We start from the raw sequence: 20686 nt of genomic DNA on the forward strand, positions 1-20686 counted from the left end.
AATCACAATCCCAAACACTAGAACAGTGGTGCTCAGAAATGTTCCAAGGGTCGGCCTGGGGAGGAAACTCTAACAACAGTTTAGGTGAGACAGACAGCCAGGCATAACACTAAATAATCGGAAGGGAGCACGACCTACGGACGGCTGAAGAACCAACCAACAACCTAATCAGTTCCCTTCCACCTGAACAACGACATGACAACCAAAATATCAGTAAGGACGAGGATCGCAGCAGTACTATGTCTCAATAATTGGCATCTAAACACAGTCAAGGCACAATAACCACTCAACGAAAAAGGGGGAACAACATCAAACTTTGGAACTAAATGCCGTGCCAGACAGCATCAACACGGCGAGAGAAACACACTGCCGGAAAACTGCGCCAACGACCAGGGCAGGCAACCGGAATGTTAACGGGCACAAGGCAGAAGATACTGCTGGTGCACTTCACTCATAAATTATAATCATTTCAAAAATTAAACATCGTACAGGAAGACGACTGCAAAATTTTGCCAAATCCAGCACGCCACCACGTTGCTGCTTGTGGGAACAGCACAGGAAGCAACAACCAGCAATCAACAAAGAGATGTCACAGCAGTTGAGATTTCATAACAGGTTCACTGATTACTGAACTCCAGTACGCAGGTTCAGCTAGTGCCACACAACTCTGACCGCACGTGCACGCCACCAGCAGCCCTGGCCTGACGTCACGCCGTAGAGACCGAGGCCAACGAGAAAGACAGGCCCCGGCGCGTGAACGTGACGTCACACTCGGCGTCTTGATTTGCTAGTGGAAGCAACGTGTGTGAAAGAGCATTGCTTTTTGCTGCGTTGTTTTTCGTACAACAAAAGTGGAGTTTAACTAAGTGCATCAACAGAATACGTGTGTATATGTGAATGTGTGGTGGTGATGCATCCACAATTTGTTATATTTACGGTGTTGTGTGCGAAACCTTGATAATTGTAAGCAAGGTATGTTAACCTCAAATGCGTCTTCGTTTACTACTTTAGAAGATTCTAACCGTCTGTGTGTGTTTATCCTGACGTGATTATGAGATCTTACACCTCACTGTAACTTCGAGGTAATGTATTGAAATACGGTTTCATTTTATTTCTAGATCTGGAACTCTTGAAATGCCACGTCGATGTAGTGTGTTCGGCTGTCGGTCGAATTATGATTCCGAAACAGAGAGAACGACTACATTTTCTTTGCCATCTGACGAGAGTCGACGTGCACTGTGGCTTCGAAATATCCCAACAGACTTAACCAAACTAAAACGGCCAAATATTTGTGTAAAACACTTTGATGAATCATGTGTGATTCGAGTGGACATAATTATGGACAGAGGACAACTGAAAGAATTTCCCAGAATAATCCCAAAACTCACCGAAAATGCTGTGCCAACTATTTTTCCAAACACTCCCTCATACTGTTCTAAATCAACTACAAAAGAGAGACGTCTTGCTGATGTGGAAGACGATAATCTTAAAAAAGCTATTCAAGACAGTATTGAGTCAAACAACTTACACCTCCAACAAAATTCACTTTCGTGTCTCAATGATATTTCTGTATTTCTAGAAGGCCAGAAAATTTGCAGCAACAAGTGGTCTGTGATTAGAGATGATGGAAAATTGCATATCTGTCTTTTGGGATTAGACAGGGGAATACCTTGTGTTACTGCATTCATCACTGTTAATAGTGATTTGAGCTTTAGAGTAAATGTTAGTGAAGGAATTCATTTTGCAATTAATGCATCCATCAATGATGTGAAGAAATTAACTTCCATAAACGTTTTAGAAAATGTAATGTCAATGGTTGAGAAAGGGGAAATTTTGCCTAGTGTTACAGATAAAATAAACTGTGCTGTCAATTGCTTGCAGACTATCCCAAATTATGATGAAAATGCACAACTGAAATTTATTGTAGAACAACTCCATGTATCACAAATCTCAAAAAACAACAGACACTATGGCAACACCACCATGATAGTGGCATGCTGCTTGTATGTACATTCTGTCAGTGCATACAATGCCTTGAGGAAATGTGATTTAATGTTTTTAGCCCACCCACGAACCCTGCAGAAACTAATTTGTAATTACCAGCTAGTCACTTCATCAGTTCAAACGAGTCCTTATTTAGAAAACAGGGTGAAATATTTAGAAAAACATGAGTTGTTAGTGTCTCTGTTGATAGATGAGATTTATGTGCAACCACAACTTTCATTTAAATCTGGCTCAATACATAAGAGTAGCTTTTTTCATCCTGAGACGTGTGCCAAAACAGCACAGGTTTTTATGGTCTCTTCCCTTTTATCTAAATATGTTGATGTTGTAGCAATTATACCAGTAGCTAATATGACAAGCGAAGAGCTGAAATCTTTGATCAGTAATGTTCTGTGCATGGTGGAAAGAGTGGGCTTCAAAGTTGTTAGTCTGATAGCAGATAACAACAGTGTAAACAGGAAGGCATATGAACTGTTCACCCCCAGTAGAATTCTCCAACCCAGTATTGAACACCCTCTAGATTCTTCCAGGAAACTTTTTTTCATGTTTGACACTGTACACATTCTGAAATGTATCAGGAACAATTGGCAGACAAAGAGAAGTATTAATAAAGTGTTACAGTTTCCTGATATGACTGGTCATTCAGTAATATTGACAGCACAGTACAAGCATTTGGAGCTGGTATATGAGAAAGAAAGAAACTCTTTAGTCAAATATGGCCACACACTATCAGCTAGAGTACTGTATCCATCGTCTATTCAAAAACAAAATGTGAAATTAGCTTTGAAAATTTTCAATGATAATAACAGTAGCTTTGAAACATGCAACAAAGGATATGCCTAATGTTACTGAGCACATAAATCAGACAGTGACTTTCCTTCAGGTAATTGTGAACTGGTGGAAGATTGTGAATGTTAGAAGTGTATTTGAAGGACAAAGATCCAATGATCCTTACAGAGAAGCCATCAGGAAGACAACAGACAATCAGGTGACATTTCTAAATAATCTGTGTCATTGGCTAAAAGTTTGGAGAGTATCTGTACCAATGAGTGGTGCTTTAACATCACAGACATTCCAGTCTTTAATATTAACAACTGAATCTTTTCTGCAGATAATTCCATACTTATTTGAGAAATATGACATTGACTACATATTGCTAGGAAAATTTCAAAGTGATGATTTAGAGGGCCGCTTTGGATGCTACCGACAGTTGAGTGGGGCAAATTACTACATTAGTTACATCCAAGTTTTAGAAAATGAAAGAAAATTAAGATTAAAAAATGATGTACTGTTTGCAGCTCAAAATGATAATGTGCACTTGAAACACATAATTCCTGCCCAACAGCAGCTAGACTGTAATATTGACATTAGCATTTTTTCTGATATTATGGACATCACCTTCGGTATGGATGATGTTCCACCTAACATGTTACCAATTTTGACATACATAGGAGGTTATGCAGCTAGGAAAGCCATTCAGAAATCTAAGTGTGACAAATGTACTGAATGGTTGCAGCTGAACAAAGAAGTTGAGGTAGATTCTTCTTACAACTTCGTGAAGGAACTGGACAGGGGTAAACTGACTTTGCCTACAGAGACAGTAGTGATCACAGTTGGAATAGTGTGGCATACAGTCTCTCTACTTGTGAATGACTTTCTTCAGCAATTTATGTCGTGTGGTAAACAGCTTTCCATTTCTCAGAAGATATGCATGTCAAAAGTTGTGAAAGCAGTGGATAATGCTGAATGTATGTGTTTGCTTCACAACACATTGTTAAGCAAACTGCAATATGTATCACTCTGTGCCAACAGGATACTCATTAACAATTTTGAGAAAATGTATAATGATAAGGCAAGTAAGTCCAAAGTAGATTCAAGGAAAGTGAAGAAGCTTAGGACTGACACATAAGTTCGAAGCCCTCTACACAGATACCATTTCTTTTTTTGTACTTCCTCATGTTATCAAGTTTCACAGATATCTCACTGTTCTTATTGTACAATTTTATTTCATTATGTATCACACTATTTTTGATTTTTACTTTGTTTTTCCTGTGGAGGTGTAAATAGTGACCAGATGTGGTTCCATGCTTGTGAAAGCAACTGTTGGTTGGGTACTGGTCAATATTTTTCTTTATGTATCTCACTGTTTGAAAATTGTATTCACATGGAACTGTCAGGATATCCAAGTTTTTAAACAGCACTCTCCAGTGAGCTCTCCAGTTACTGTTTAATATAATATGTATAACCCTTTGTTTTAGTTGCAAGTGTTTCTATATTCTGCCCATTTACCTCCTAGAAGGTTCAGTTTTGTGATGAAAATTTCCATATCACTGCTAGTAGAACGATGTATATATAATATGTTTAGGCTTTGGAACATATTTGTGTCCCATATATTTATGGCTGATATTTCTATATGTTTTTCTCCACTTAATGAAATAATATCATTCTGGTCTTCATACATAATGCCTTCCTTAACATACATGCATTACCCACCATCCCACATAAAGGTTCAGCTATACTGAAATGCTAGATTATAAGAGTTTAAGCCATTAAGACTTATTTAAGGTGTGCTACATCAATCTTCTGTGATGCAAACGAGGGAGTTGTCTGTAGTCTGTAGTTCCACTTGTAGTTGCTGGACTTTATTTCTCATGGACAGAATATTTTGATGGAGGATTAAGAAACCTTACCTTGAAGGTTTCTCTCTCTTTTTGTCCTTGACTAAAAATCCTTTGGATGAAGAGCAGGCATGATTTTCTGTTTCCACACAGTACTACAGTATGTTGCTTCTATTGGCTTCTCATCCTTCAAAAGTGCTGTTGATGTTGTTACTGCTGCTGATGGTGATGCTGCAGCTTCTGATGTTGATGAGGATGATGTTTTCAGTAACTTACAGATAATGCCATGGAAACACCATGGATTGTCAGGAATTTTATTTCCTCTGTGAAGTATGTTTATTTTTTTTCTTTTGTCATACTTGCATCTCCACCCTCCCATTCAGTTCATTTCACATAGTAGGAAATAGAATGTAACAGATTCAATTCCTCCTGTTAGATTACTTGTGTCTATTCATGCTTTACTGATAATGAAAAGTGTAACAGGGCACACTAGCAGCCCACTTGATTGCTTGAGCTTTCATTTCTTTATTTTTGTTCAGACTGCAAACATTACACAGATAATCTACAAATCCATAATGCTTATACATATGTTGTTTCTGTGGCTGGTTTGTTCACACTAAAATTACATTGAACACAGATGTGTCATTATAAGGTAGCATACATAGAGTGGAGCAGAAAATAAATCTTGGTACAAATGCTTCAGTGTCTCCACACTTGGCATCTATACCTCAGATTGCATGTCCGTATATATACAGCATGAGAAAGCAAATTCTACTGCAAATATTGTTTGATAAAGTAGTGATACTGCAAATATGGTTGTAAAGCATTTTCAGAGAACTTTGTGTCTAATTTCTTTTAAATAGTCAGGCATTTAGTCTGATTGAAGCATATGTTTTTGTTTTTCTTGGTGTCACATCCATGGCAGCAACAGATTTTGTGATTATTTGGCTAATTCTGTCATATTTTCTACAATGCCTGTAAAGAATTTATTAGAAGTGTAAACTGCCTCCAAATTTTTGAGAATAGTAACATTAAATGAATAATAAATTGACCTAAGGCAGTATCATATTGCCATGAAATGTATAGCACCAATAGGTTGGAACATCTTGTTTCATTAAAACATTCAAAGGGGCATATAGAGTCACTTTTATTGGAAACTTGAAAGCTCACAGTAAGATGTAAAATTATATTTACAAATTTATCGCACTCCTGTACTGAGTTTAAAAGATGCCACAAATTTACCTGCCTAATGTTTATGAACTAACCTACCATCCTATTATCTTACCTCAATTAATATCAACTGTTATGAGTAATGAAAATGTGTGTTTTTAAATGCATTACAAATTTGTTTAAATAAATTATGTATGTGAAATGTTTGTTCCTGTTCATTATTGTCTTGATACCTGGTTCTGTGTGTGTTTTGTTGGGGGGGGGGGGGGGGGTTATTAGGATAGAGAGACCTTGGTATAAATTTGTGTTGTACAGAAAGCATAAAGGTAAGGAAATTTTAATGTTTATCAAGTAGTGCTTGTTGCTGATTTGTGGAAACTACATGTAGTACACTGTTTGATGATAGTTTATCTCAGGTGTTGCAGATGTCAGCCAACAAACACGTGGGTACATTCAAAAAAGTTTTAGATACTACTGTCCTGGATACAGGACCCCTTATAAATCGAAATTGTCCTTTCAATTTGGAAATTCATTTCCTTTTATTTGGTTCCTTCTCCATCAGTTCCTTCTATTTGTAAATGTAGGTGCTGCTTGACAGTTAGGGGGCCAGTAGAGAAGTAAACTGGTAATCCAAGATGGTAAATGTTCATTTTTATATTGGAACTACTTAGAATATACGGTGAGCATAAAATGGAAAAAAATACAGAACTTAGATTATGCATTTTGTAGTGTCATCTTCGGACACAAACCAATACATATATATTGACAGAATGTACTTTTTTGACTTCGTAGCCTTGTGAATGTCTATTAAAAATTACTACACAGTCAGTACTCCAAGTAGAAATTTTTCCATTGTGGAGAACACTGAAATGATGTAGCAGTTCTTCCAAAAAACTAATAGCCCTTATTCCATGAACATAATATCTGCATCAACACTGACTTCCCCAAGAGACAGGTAAGTGACAAGTTCTTGTCAAACTACAGGTGAGATTTTTGTTTTTGGTAGAACTGACCGCCAAACAACTGCGTAAATATGTTACAAGTTACTTTATTTTGCACAACCTGTTTCGAGGAAACCTCTTCCTCATTATCAGGTGCCTTTTTCTAATTGCAATGAATAAAATATGCAAGAAAAATACAGGTGGGAATTTGCTTCTGACAATTCGATACAGTAGGTTTGTTCATATCCAAGAACGTAATAATTCCTGTCTTAAAGTATTTAATTGAAGCAATTTCATTATGCCTCTTAGAAAATGGAAATGAGCGTTTGGCGTCATTGGCCGGGAGGCCCCTCGCGGGGCAGAAACAACGTGGCATTTGTGCAAAACAGGAAATAAGGTACATCTATTACGTTCAGGTGATCGCCCTACAAGTGTTGTCAAAACTGTGGCGTAATGCACAACTTCGTCGAAATCATTCTGTAGAGATGAGCATCTTTTGTAATTAAATTTTCACTCATTAAAAATGAAACACCTTGGAGAAAAATCGGCGAAATGTAAGAGGAAAAATATCGGCTGCTCACATTTTCTTTCGTGTGAGGAAAAAAACACCTACTGAAAGCAAAAGCGGTCTACCTATATCTCTCTGCGCCTTGCGTGAATGTAATCTAGAACGGACGACACGTCTATCTTTTAAGTTGTTTCGATCACTGTGATTTGAATATTTCGCTATCTGTTAGAAATGTTCATACACTTACAGATAATGGTATGAATGGAATTCTATGTGAGAGCCTGTCGAAAATTAGTTGTCTGTAACTGCATTTTAGAAAAAAATCTGTACACATTCTTTCCTTTTGTTCATGCAATTATTGTGAAGTGTAATTACTTTACCGGTTACTGGAGACAAAAATGTCTAAAACCACATACATCTAGACGTAAACTGTGCTTGGTTAGTAAGCAAACAAATTGAATAAACTCTTAATTGGGATGCATATGTTTTATTTGTCATGCCAGACCTGCTGTTTTTCAGCTATTAAATACGTATGCCTACATCTGTGTTCTTGATTGCTAGGTTTCTAAGTATATCTCGCATCGAAGTTTACCAGTATTCAGAAATCTAGTATATGTGTACCCAGCACAACTTTAATTCATATAAAACTTTCGTGGACGCATTTTAGAAAGAGGTGCTATCTGTTCTGAAGTGACAAGATGTTAGGACGCTGCCGGTCACGTGACATCCTCTGTGTGACGTACGCGGCGCGGCCTGTCTTTCTCGTTGGCCTCGGTAGAGACCTGAACGCTGCTCCGTCGCAACCGAGCAGCTGCCTACCCCAGCACGTAGACAGCATTCATCCACTCGGTGGAAATCACAGTTCCATGTAACCACTTGCACCAATAACTCCAAAATCCTAAAACAAATCACCATGTAACAACAAGAAGAAATGACAATTCCCACACACGCGGAGTTTCCATAAGCGGTCGACGACCAGATACACGTCGTCTGATGAGAGAGCGACCGAGCGACCAACCAAGGTCGTCCCCATTCAAGCTGGGAGTGTCGGCAACGGTCGGGAGAGTCTTGGCTGTCCGGAGCTCACTGCAGCTCCAACCGACTCAACTCGATGTCCGTTCGGAACTCGGAGAGACGACGACCCGGGCACACTAGCTCGGACCCAACCATGCAGAGGTAACTCTTGCCCATTGGCCATGACATCTCTGCAGAAGGAAGGAACCGACCCATGTCCGGCAAGATGACCAACTGACAAGGCCCAGAAACGGTCAAAAGACCAAATAAACGTCGCCCAATGAGACGAGCAAACGAACGACCAACCGACGGTCGCTACCGCTCCAGTCTCCTTCCGTTGGACAGTTTATGTGCGTGGCCAGCGGTCGGCAAGAACTGGCTGTCCGCGCCTCACTGGCGCTCCGTCCCCCGACTGAACGCCAGACAGACGACGAGCCGGAAATACTAACGGTCGCTCCAGAGATAGTACGACAGTGCACTTATCGATAAGCACTGCTGCTGCACTCACGGTCAAGCAAACCACCAACTTAGTAACGCCAAAAAAATTGAATAAGAAAAAGGCGACAGAACCATAAAAACAAGTTGACGAACAATAAACGGCATGACCGCGGGCCACGCTCGGCTCACAGACATTAATGTCATTATTTAAAATTTTACTGTCATATTTGTGTGATGTATCCTAAAGTGTAGGACACGCAGAGAAGACCAATATTACATCTGAAAGCTTATGTTTTCTCGTAGCTTATTAATCTTCAATACCAATATTCTATCTGAAAGCTTAAGTTTTCTTGTAGTTACTCTATGTACATTAATTTAAACTTTTGCTGTTTGCGCGTTCACACTAATTAAGAGTGATGTTGCTATTGGCTGACTACGTCACACGTCCCATGCTCAAATATCTGCTTTCATTGGCTAGCGAGATCACGTGACATAGGCTGTGACTGCCTTACACAAGCGCATTTCAATCTCGATTTCAGTGCTTTGGAAACTAACGTAGTGTTTCGAATCTGTTGTTGTTGTGGTCTTCAGTCCTGAGACTGGTTTGATGCAGCTCTTCATGCTACTCTATCCTGTGCAAGCTTCTTCATCTCCCAGTATTTACTGCAACCTACATCCTACTGAATCTGCATAGTGTATTCGTCTCCCTCCACGATTTTTACCCTACACGCTGCCCTCCAATACTAAATTGGTGATCCCTTGATGCCTCAGGAGATGTCCTACCAACCGACACCTTCTTCTAGTCAAGTTGTGCCACAAAATTCTCTTCTCCCCAATCCTATTCAGTATCTCCGCATTAGTTATGTGATCTACTCATCTAATGTTCAGCATTCTTCTGTAGCACCACACTTCGAAAGCTTCTATTCTCTTCTTGTCCAAACTATTTATCATCCATATTTCACTTCCATACACGGCTACACTCCATACAAATACTTTCAGAAAATACTTCCTGACACTTAAATCTATACTCGAGGTTAACAAATTTCTCTTTTTCCGAAACGCTTTCCTTGTCATTTCCAGTCTACATTTTATACCTTCTCTACTGCGACAATCTTCAGTTATTTTGCTCCCCAAAAAGAAAACTCCTTCACTACTTTAAGTGTCTCATTTCCTAATCTAATTCCCTCAGCATCACCCAACTTAATTCGACTACAATCCATTATCCTCGTTTTGCTTTTGTTGATGATCATCTTATATCCTCCTTTCAAGACATTATCCATTCCGTTCAACTGCTCTTCCAAGTCCTTTGCTGTCTCTGACAGAATTACAATGTAATCGGCGAATCTCAAAGTTTTTATGTCTTCTCCATAGATTTTAATTCCTACTCCGAATTTTTCTTTTGTTTCCTTCACTGCTTGCTCAATATACAGATTGAATAACATTGGGGAAAGGCTAGAACCCTGTCTCACTCCCTTCCCAACCACTGCTTCCATTTCATGTACCTCAACTCTTATAACTGCCATCTGGTTTCTGTACAAATTGTAAACAGCCTTTCGCTCCCTGTATTTTACCCCTGCCACCTTCAGAATCTGAAAGGGAGTATTCCAGTCAACATTGTCAAAAGCTATCTCTAAGTCTACAAATTAGAGACGTAGGTTTGCCTTTCCTTAATCTATTTTCTAAGATAAGTCGTAGGGTCAGTGTTGCCTCACGTGTTCCAGTATTTCTACGGAATCCAAACTGATCTTCCCCAAGGCCGGCTTCTACAAGTTTTTCCATTCGTCTGTAAAGAATTCGCGTTAGTATTTTGCAGCTGCGACTTATTAAACTGATGGTTCGGTAATTTTCATATCTGTCAACACCTGCTATCTTTGTGTTTGGAATTATTACATTCTTCTTGAAGTCTGAGGGAATTTCGCCTGTCTCATACATCTTGCTCACCAGATGGTAGAGTTTTGTCAGGACTGGCTCTCCCAAGGCTGTCAGTAGTTCTAATAGAATGTTGTCTACTCTCGGGGCCTTGTTTCGACTCAGGCCTTTCAGTGCTCTGTCAAGCTCTTCATGCAGTATCGTATCACCGATTTCATCTTCATCTACATACTCTTCCATTTCCATAATATTGTCCTCAAGTCCATTGTCTTTGTATAGACCCTCTACATACTCCTTCCACCTATCTGCTTTCCCTTCTTTGCTTACAACTGGGTTTCCTTCTGAGCTCTTGATATTCATACAAGTGGTTCACTTTTCTCCAAAGGTCTCTTTAATTTTCCTGTAGGCATTATCTATCTTACTCCTAGTGAGATAACCCTCTACATCCTTACATTTGTCCTCTAGCCATCCCTGTTTAGTTATTTTGCACTTCCTGTCGATCTCATTTTTGAGACGTTTTGTTGTTTACGTAGTTCTGCGTAGTCAGCGCGTACACAACTTTCCCACTAGAGCGCGCCCCGCTAAGCACAACGGCACAGGCGCAGCGCTCGTCCGTCTCCGCACAACGAGATGGCGCTGTCTTAGAGACGGACCAAATTCTGCTTCCGCCGATCCGCGTATTAATATGTCACGCAGCCAATGAGATTGCTGCTAACGTAGAACCATTTCTCCTCGCGGATCACATTCGCGCAGTGATACCTGAACGCTCGAGGTATTATAACGAGTGTCCAGACCTCCGATCGGTCAGTCTGCATTAGTCTGCATTTGTCTATCGTCAAGTTTCAGTCTGCGCCTAATAAGATTATCATGTTCCTGTACATAGCCATGAAGATAAATGACTAGATACTTTGTCAAATATCAGAGATATGTGAGAATAAGATTAACGTACCAAGACCAAAGGAACTTCAGATTGTCAATTGTAAACAGCCTCCAGAATCAAGTTACGTAACATCTATGTTTGTATTATTTTAAGAAATGTGTGTGAAAATTAATCAAGTTCTGTTTAAAGTTGGTCACCGTCAATCTGCTACTCTAAGCGTGCAAGTGGCATTTCTATCGTCTGACCTAACGGCAGAAGATAAACACGCCACGATAAGACCACACGACATATTGCTGACACTCGTCTACTTCGTTAGAGCGACAAGTCAAAAAATCTGATGGTGTGTGTACCGGAGGTCTTTCAGTACGCACACCACATGTTTGTATTCCTTTTTTCCTGCTTCATTTACTGCATTTTTATATTTTCTCCTTTCATCAATTAAATTCAGTATTTCTTCTGTTACCCAAGGATTTCTATTAGCCCTCGTCTTTTTACCTACTCGATCCTCTGCTGCCTTCACTAATTCATCCCTCAAAGCTACCCATTCTTCTTCTGTTGTATTTCTTTCCCCCATTCCTGTCAATTGTTCCCTTATGCTCTCCCTGAAGCTGTACAACCTCTGGTTTAGTCAGTTTATCCAGGTCCCATCTCCATAAATTCCCACCTTTTTGCAGTTTCTTCAGTTTTAATCTACAGTCCATAACGAATAGATTGTGGTCAGAGTCAACATCTGTCCCTGGAAATGTTTTACAATTTAAAACATGGTTCCTAAATCTCTGTCTTACCATTATATAGTCTATCTGAAACCTGTCAGTATCTCCAGGCTTCTTCCATGTATACAACTTTCTTTTATGATTCTTGAACCAAGTGTTAGCTATGATTAAGTTGTGCTCTGTGCAAATTTCTACCAAGCGGCTTCCTCTTTCATTTCTTTCCCCCAATCCATATTCACCTACTACGTTTCCTTCTCTCCCTTTTCCTACTACCGAATTCCAGTCACCCATGACTATTAAATTTTCGTCTCCCTTCACTATCTGAATAATTTCTTTTACTTCATCATACATTTCTTCAATTTCTTCGTCATCTGCAGAGCTAGTTGGCATATAAACTTGTGCTGTAGTAGGCGTGGGGTTCGTGTCTGTCTTGCCCACAATAATGCGTTCACTATGCTGTTTGTAGTAGCTTACCCGCACTCCTATTTTTTTATTCATTATTAAACCTACTCCTGCATTACTCCTATTTGATTTTGTATTTATAACCCTGTATTCGCCTGACCAAAAGTCTTGCTCCTCCTGCCACCCTTTTTAACTTTTTTTACCTACCTGCCCGATCAAGGGATCTGACATTCCACGCTCCGATTCGTAGAACGCAAGTTTTCTTTCTCCTGATAGCGACTTACTCTTGAGTAGTCCCCGCCCGGAGATCCGAATGGGGGACTATTTTCCCTCCGGAATATTTTACCCAAGAGGACGCCATCATCATTTAATCATACAGTAAAGCTGCATGCCCTCGGGAAAAATTACGGCTGTAGTTTCCCCTTGCTTTCAGCCGTTCGTGGTACCAGCACAGCAAGGCCATTTTGGTTAGAGTTACGAGGCCAGATCAGTCAATCATCCAGACTGTTGCGCCTGCATCTACTGGAAAGGCTGCCGCCTTTCTTCAGGAACCACGCGTTTGTCTGGCCTCTCAACAGATACCCCTCCGTTGTGGTGGTGGTGGTGGTTAGTGTTTAACGTCCCGTCGACAACGAGGTCATTAGAGACGGAGCGCAAGATCGGGTTAGGGAAGGATTGGGAAGGAAATCGGCCGTGCCCTTTCAAAGGAACCATCAAGGCATTTGCCTGAAACGATTTAGGGAAATCACGGAAAACCTAAATCAGGATGGCTGGAGACGGGATTGAACCGTCGTCCTCCCGAATGCGAGTCCAGTGTGCTAACCACTGCGCCACCTCGCTCGGTCCCTCCGTTGTGGTTACACCTACGGCAAGGCTATCTGTATCGCTGAGGCACGCAAGCCTCCCCACCAACGGCAAGGTCCATGGTTCATATATGCCATACTTTCATAATACGAAATCAAAAATATGCAGCTTATCGTAATATGAAGAAACGCAGCGCAAACGTTTCTACACAGCACGGATCTTACCAACGCATTTTTTCCGGGTTTTTCCGTTCTATGAAGTTCCACGTTGGTGTATAAAGTTCCACACAGGTGTATAAAGTTCCACGCTGGTGTATAAAACCTTTATCATTCAAAGGATTGATTTTTTACAGTCCAAGGGAAAAAATTAAATGAAATGTGTGGCTAAGGTCTATCGGGTAGACCTGTCGCCTGGTGCAAGTCTCTTGTTGACGCCATTTCGGCGACTTGCGTGTAGACAGTGTATGATATGATGATGAAGACAACACAACAACCAGTCCCTGAGAGGGGAAAAATTCCCAACCCATCCGGGAATCGAAACCGGGCTCCCTTGCACAACATTCTGCCGCGCTGACCATTGTGCTGTCGAGGCGGACAGTCCAAGGGAAAATGTACTGTCACTTATCGCAGAAAAAGTGTATTTTTCACCTTGGAAGAAGTGTATTTTCATGTGGGAAAAGTGTGTTTTTACCCAGGAAATCTGGGAATAATTCGGGATTCTTTTTTTCTTGTCCGCGTATACACCCTTTACAGTACGTGCTTCAAAGACACTCTTTTACATAACAAACTGATTATTTAATGATAATTTTTTCTGGAGTTATTTTGAAAGTTTATAATTAACAATTTTACTGTCATTGTTTTAAAAGAAATTAAAAGATGGATAACCAAATTTTGAAATTAATCCAATATACGAAAAATAATTAAGTTTAATCAAATAATAGAATTATTACTATTTACGTCAGATTCAGTTTGAAAACGTGTCCTGCATGTGAATGTATAAAATTATGTTATTGATGTTAAAACTATATGAAATGCGAGAGCACAGTCTCTTGTCTTGTCTCCATCGTATGGTAAATTGATGGAGTGTATTGAATAATTATTTTCTTTAAATGTATCGAAAATACAACACATAGCGACGACTGCAGTGTCAATACTTACAACCGAGCTATGTACCAGTATAACTTAGCTTTAGATTTTTCAACTGTCACTTTGTTATATTTAAGAGCTATTACCAGTCCCAATAGGACGAGTGTACACTTTCTGCTTTAATTCATAGTTTATTAGTGTTTTATTTCCCGTGGCTTTTCTATTTTTTCACAAAGCAAGACGATGAGAAAAGCAGTAGCACCATACCTTCATATCAGTACCAGGTGTCTGTCCTCACTGCAAAATTAGCTAAGTTCTAAGTATTACTAAAACGACTGAATCAGTTCGAGATCTCTGCACACAGCATTTGAGAAGAAGCATTTATGAAGTAGAAATTTTTCCTTTTACTAAAATATTTATATGTACAGCAGTGTAGTTTGTGGCTCATTCAGTTTATTACACACAGTAACATAATAAGACTTTGACCTTCGTTGTCTGATTCCAATTTTCATAGTACGATGAGACATGTGTTAAGACATCCAGAAGAAACTCCCATGGTACTACTGGGAGCTGTAGAGGATAAAACTAGTAGGGGAAGACAGGAGATTGAAATACACACAGTAAATAATGAAGAACATTTGGTGCAAGTGGTACGCTGAGATGAAGAGGTTTGTACATGAGAGGAATTGACCGTGTACAACCAGTGAGAAGACCGGTCACCCCAGTTCGGCTTCAAAATGGCCTGCTTACACCGTTATTCTTCAATCCGAACTGTCTGAAACAATATTGGTCTGGTTTTCATTGCTTCGTACCATTGACACCGTCTGAAGCTGACTCACTTCGATGGTGGCTTTCACATTCACCAAGATTCAAAGCGCCAAAATCATCGGTACTTCACCTGTCCTGCAGCAGAAGCGTCTTTTTGCCTTAGAGAAATATCAGCCTGTATGCTTAGACGATTTAAAATTAGTAAACAGTTGAGATCCACTTTCATAACAACTTTCACCACATTTCTTTTATAGAAAAAAAGTCAATTCAAATGCTATTAATGCAATCAGTCACATACATAATATACTATAGATAGTCGCATGGAAAAATTTTACAGATGATATTGCTTATAAGGATAGAATACATCACTGCATAAGTGTATGTGGTGTTGTTACCTTGGAAGTATGGGTCCTGGGTGACAAGTGAACTGCTGTGCGACCGCATTATAATGCCTGCTAGCCTGTGCCGGCCATTTTAGCAATGGCGGCAAAACTCAGCGATGTACTCGCTCCTAATACGCACTGAAAACACAAGGAGAGACCACAACAGAAACTAAGCTGCGCACATTCCTCCTAGAGTGGTGTGCATATACATTAGTGTGACCCTAAGGAACATTCTTGTTCTTAGTTGCATTCTTATTTTGAAAGCGAACTTCTTGTTGCTCCCAGTCCGCTACCCACTTCCAAACAATAAAAAAAAAAGTTGTGTAAAATTTCTGCTCAATTCGACAACTATCAGGCGATCACCGAACGTCTTGAAGTTGAAAAATAACCGACCCCTTTATGTATCGTTTAATTCCGTTAGAAACTGATACAGTCTTTGAAATTTTTTCCTTATTCTCGTCAAAAAACATTTCGAGCCTAATTTTCCATTAATAATTTCCAAAAATTCCTGGAAAAATATGAAAAACTTATCAAAATCACATTTTCGTTAATAATGAATACAACTTGTATTAGAAAAACTCATTTAAAGCACAATGTATATAGAAGCAAAATATGATGTAGATGAACAGCAGTCGGAAATTTTTTACGCTGGCCGACGAAGAACTGCAAAGCTAATTGTTTAATCATTTGTGAGACTGTATTTTCTACTTCATGGCTTATACATTTTTCTGAAAACAACTGTCTTCCTACTTTTTTCAGTTTTACTTTTGAGAGGAGGATCATCCTATGTGACTATGTAGACTTTCAGGAGTATTAACAGATCAAATTCTTGAGCGGCTTAGCTTTTCTCACCTGATAACGGGGGCTAGGTGGACTGCGGAAATATTGTGTGCAGATGACAGTTTCATCCGGCTCAAGATCTGACAAGAATTTAGTCAAGATTATCCTTTCATGTTGATGGATCTTTGTTACTGATAGAAAATCTGAGGGAAGTTTTACCAAGCGCTACAAGATACACACCTTGATGTTAATAACGGAAAGAAAATCAACTTTGGCGCAGACTGTACCTTTGGCCTTGTTTTTCTTCCCTTCAGCGTTTTCGTCATCTTTATCTGCTTACTGGATACCGTGTGTGATAGTTTTCAATACTTGTGAGTGCTGTGGAAGTAGGTTACCGTGGTAGTTCAACACTAAATTTGGACAGTCGTTAAGATTAAATTTATATCTTATATCTATTTGCCTCGTTTCCCTAACATTTTTCCTGGGAGAATAGATAATAGAGCATGCGTTAAGGTATCAGGGAGTAACTTCCACGCTGCTAGCGAGAACTGTATAGGATAAAAACCGTAGGAGAAGAAAAGAATCGGACACATTGAACAAATAATTGAAGACGAACAATGTAACTGCTTCTCCGAGATGAAGAAGATGGCACAAGACAGCAATTATCAGATGCTATTGTAATCATCCCAGTTGTTGATACATTTCGTTCTTTTAGTTTTCAGAAACCGAATTATAGTGTTCCTTATGGATAACATATTCTATACATTACTGTTGGCACTCTGCGTGTTCCTTTTTCCATGTTCTGATCAAAACTGCCCTTCCTTTATTTAGCAGCAAGCGTAATGGAACATGCACTGCACACATTCGCTTGTTTCATTGTTACAAGTCTTTATCACACCACTTTTTGGATAATGGCTATTAGTTTCCTTGCACACTACCCTTTCTTAGTTTCAAAACAGTATGTTATCCCTGGATTTAAAAAAATGGCTCTGAGCACTATTGGACTTAACATCTAAGGTCATCAGTCCCCTAGAACTTAGAACTACTTAAACCTAACTAACCTAAGGACATCACACACATCCATGCCCGAGGCAGGATTCGAGCCTGCGACCGTAGCGGTCGCGCGGTTCCAGACTGAAGCGCCTAGAACCGCTCGGCCACACAGGCCGGGGCCCTGGATTACGAAACTGGTCTGTGGAAGTTCACACTTTGCAGTTAATGCTGTGTCGTTCTCTTTTATGTGTATTCCTTTGTTTTGAGAGTAGTGCCAACAACAGTGTTCTTAAGAAAAACATTTTATATGTCTGCAATGATCGAAATACATGTTACTCTTAATGTTTACAGTATGACCACTTAAGATTCCCTTGCGGCAGTTGTTGATTAATGATGTTTAGTTTGTAGTCTGGGCGTGGATGTGCTATTGGTAACTGAGCCTCTAATCATAGTTATAAAAATTGGAATAAAGCTCATTGGCTCATACATTCAGTATTCTGGCCTTTGATGGCAACCTGTGCTCCTCACTTCTGCACCCAGTCCAGAAACGCATTGGCTATGGAAATGTTTTCTTCCGCCCACTAGTATAATATAGACTTGGTAACAGTGCAGAATATGTTTGATAACTCTGTGATCATCTAGTTACTTCCTAGATGGCACAGAACTATCCTACCAAATTCGTCTGCTACTTTCTTGTCATTTCCATTGAATGATCTGAGCAATTTTCACGTAACTAGTGACATCTCGTTATTAGTTCATGGTTTTGGCTGCAGGAAAACTATTGCACACAGAAACTACAATTAGTTTCATCATTTACGTTGTATCTACACTCCTGGAAATGGAAAAAAGAACACATTGACACCGGTGTGTCAGACCCACCATACTTGTTCCGGACACTGCGAGAGGGCTGTACAAGCAATGATCACACGCACGGCACAGCGGACACACCAGGAACCGCGGTGTTGGCCGTCGAATGGCGCTAGTTGCGCAGCATTTGTGCACCGCCGCCGTCTGTGTCAGCCAGTTTGCCGTGGCATACGGAGCTCCATCGCAGTCTTTAACACTGGTAGCATGCCGCAACAGCGTGGACGTGAACCGTATGTGCAGTTGACGGACTTTGAGCGAGGGCGTATAGTGGGCATGCGGGAGGCCGGGTGGACGTACCGCCGAATTGCTCAACACGTGGGGCGTGAGGTCTCCACAGTACATCGATGTTGTCGCCAGTGGTCGGCGGAAGGTGCACGTGCCCGTCGACCTGGGACCGGACCGCAGCGATGCACGGATGCACACCAAGACCGTAGGATCCTACGCAGTGCCGTAGGGGACCGCACCGCCACTTCCCAGCAAATTAGGGACACTGTTGCTCCTGGGGTATCGGCGAGGACCATTCGCAACCGTCTCCATGAAGCTGGGCTACGGTCCCGCACACCATTAGGCCGTCTTCCTCTCACGCCCCAACATCGTGCAGCCCGCCTCCAATGGTGTCGCGACAGGCGTGAATGGAGGGACGAATGGAGACGTGTCGTCTTCAGCGATGAGAGTCGCTTCTGCCTTGGTGCCAATGATGGTCGTATGCGTGTTTGGCGCCGTGCAGGTGAGCGCCACAATCAGGACTGCATACGACCGAGGCACACAGGGCCAACACCCGGCATCATGATGTGGGGAGCGATCTCCTACACTGGCCGTACACCACTGGTGATCGTCGAGGGGACACTGAATAGTGCACGGTACATCCAAACCGTCATCGAACCCATCGTTCTACCATTCCTAGACCGGCAAGGGAACTTGCTGTTCCAACAGGACAATGCACGTCCGCATGTATCCCGTGCCACCCAACGTGCTCTAGAAGATGTAAGTCAACTACCCTGGCCAGCAAGATCTCCGGATCTGTCCCCCATTGAGCATGTTTGGGACTGGATGAAGCGTCGTCTCACGCGGTCTGCACGTCCAGCACGAACGCTGGTCCAACTGAGGCGCCAGGTGGAAATGGCATGGCAAGCCGTTCCACAGGACTACATCCAGCATCTCTACGATCGTCTCCATGGGAGAATAGCAGCCTGCATTGCTGCGAAAGGTGGATATACACTGTACTAGTGCCGACGTGCATGCTCTGTTGCCTGTGTCTATGTGCCTGTGGTTCTGTCAGTGTGATCATGTGATGTATCTGACCCCAGGAATGTGTCAATAAAGTTTCCCCTTCCTGGGACAATGAATTCACGGTGTTCTTATTTCAATTTCCAGGAGTGTATATTAGTCACCACTGGGACAATGACAGAGAGATAAATGACCCAATTTTTCGCTAGCTACATGTTCGCGCCATACAGTGAAGATACGAGGGTCACTCCAAAAGAAATGCACATCTTTTATTCTACATATTTGAAAGTTTTACAGTGTGTAGATACATCCTTTAGGAACAATATTTTCATTTCTTCACATAATTTCCATTCCTCTCAACTGCCTTACGCCATCTTGGAACCAGCGCCTGTATACCTGCACGTTAAAATTCTGGACCAACCTGTTGGAGCCACTGTTTGGCAGCGTGCACAAGGGAGGCATCATCTTCAAAACTTGTTCCACGAAGAGAGTCTTTCAGTTTCCCAAAGAGATGATAGTCACATGGAGCCAGGTCAGGATTGTAAGGCGGGTGTTTCAGTGTTGTTCATCCGAGTTTTGTGATCGCTTCCATGATTCTTTGACTAACATGTGGCCATGCATTGTCGTGCAACAGCAAAATATCCTGCTTTTGCCGATGTGGTCGAACACGACTCAGTCGAGCTTGAAGTTTCTTCAGTGTCGTCACATACGCATCAGAATGTATGGTGCTTCCACGGCATGCTGTCCACAAGCAAGAGTCCTTCGGAATCGAAAAACACCGTGGCCATAACTTTTCCAGCAGAAGGTGTGGTTTTGAATTTTTTTTTCTTGGGTGAATTTGCATGATGCCACACCATTGATTGCCTCTTCGTCTCTGGTGAAAAATGATGGAGCCATGTTTCATCACCTGTCACAATTCTTCCAAGAAATTCATCTCCGCCATTCTCGTACTGTTCCAAAAGTTCTCTGCATAACGTTTTTCTTGTTTCTTTGTGAGCCACTGTCAACATCCTGGGAACCCACCTGGCACAAACCTTTTTTAACGCCAACTCTTTCAGTATTCTGCAAACACTTCCTTCCCCTATCCCAGCGTAGCGTGAGAATTCGTTCACTGTGATGCGTATGTCAGCAGTCACCAATTCGTTAAATCTCTGCACATTGTCTGGTGTGTGTGCAGTACGAGGCCTGCCGCCGCGAGGACAATCCTCAATATTGCTGTGCC

General features: G+C 41.1%; 1 protein-coding gene across 2 annotated transcripts; it reads left to right on the top strand.

Annotated features, from left to right (window-relative positions):
• Nucleotides 1–781: 781 nt before the first annotated feature.
• On the top strand, nt 782–5180 carry LOC124804943. Of its 2 annotated transcripts, XR_007017386.1 has the most exons (3): nt 782–972; nt 1119–4094; nt 4270–5180. XR_007017386.1 is itself a non-coding variant. In XM_047265328.1 (2 exons), the coding sequence occupies exon 2, from the start codon at nt 2801–2803 to the stop codon at nt 3911–3913; it is 1113 nt and encodes a 370-aa protein (XP_047121284.1). In that variant the 5' UTR covers nt 782–972; nt 1119–2800; the 3' UTR covers nt 3914–5180. The 2 variants fall into 2 exon arrangements, 1 of the variants encoding a protein (XP_047121284.1); XM_047265328.1 differs by having other exon boundaries at nt 1119–5180.
• Nucleotides 5181–20686: the final 15506 nt, after the last annotated feature.

Source organism: Schistocerca piceifrons, chromosome 7 (genome assembly GCF_021461385.2).
Source record: "Schistocerca piceifrons isolate TAMUIC-IGC-003096 chromosome 7, iqSchPice1.1, whole genome shotgun sequence".
NCBI lineage: Eukaryota > Metazoa > Arthropoda > Insecta > Orthoptera > Acrididae > Schistocerca > Schistocerca piceifrons.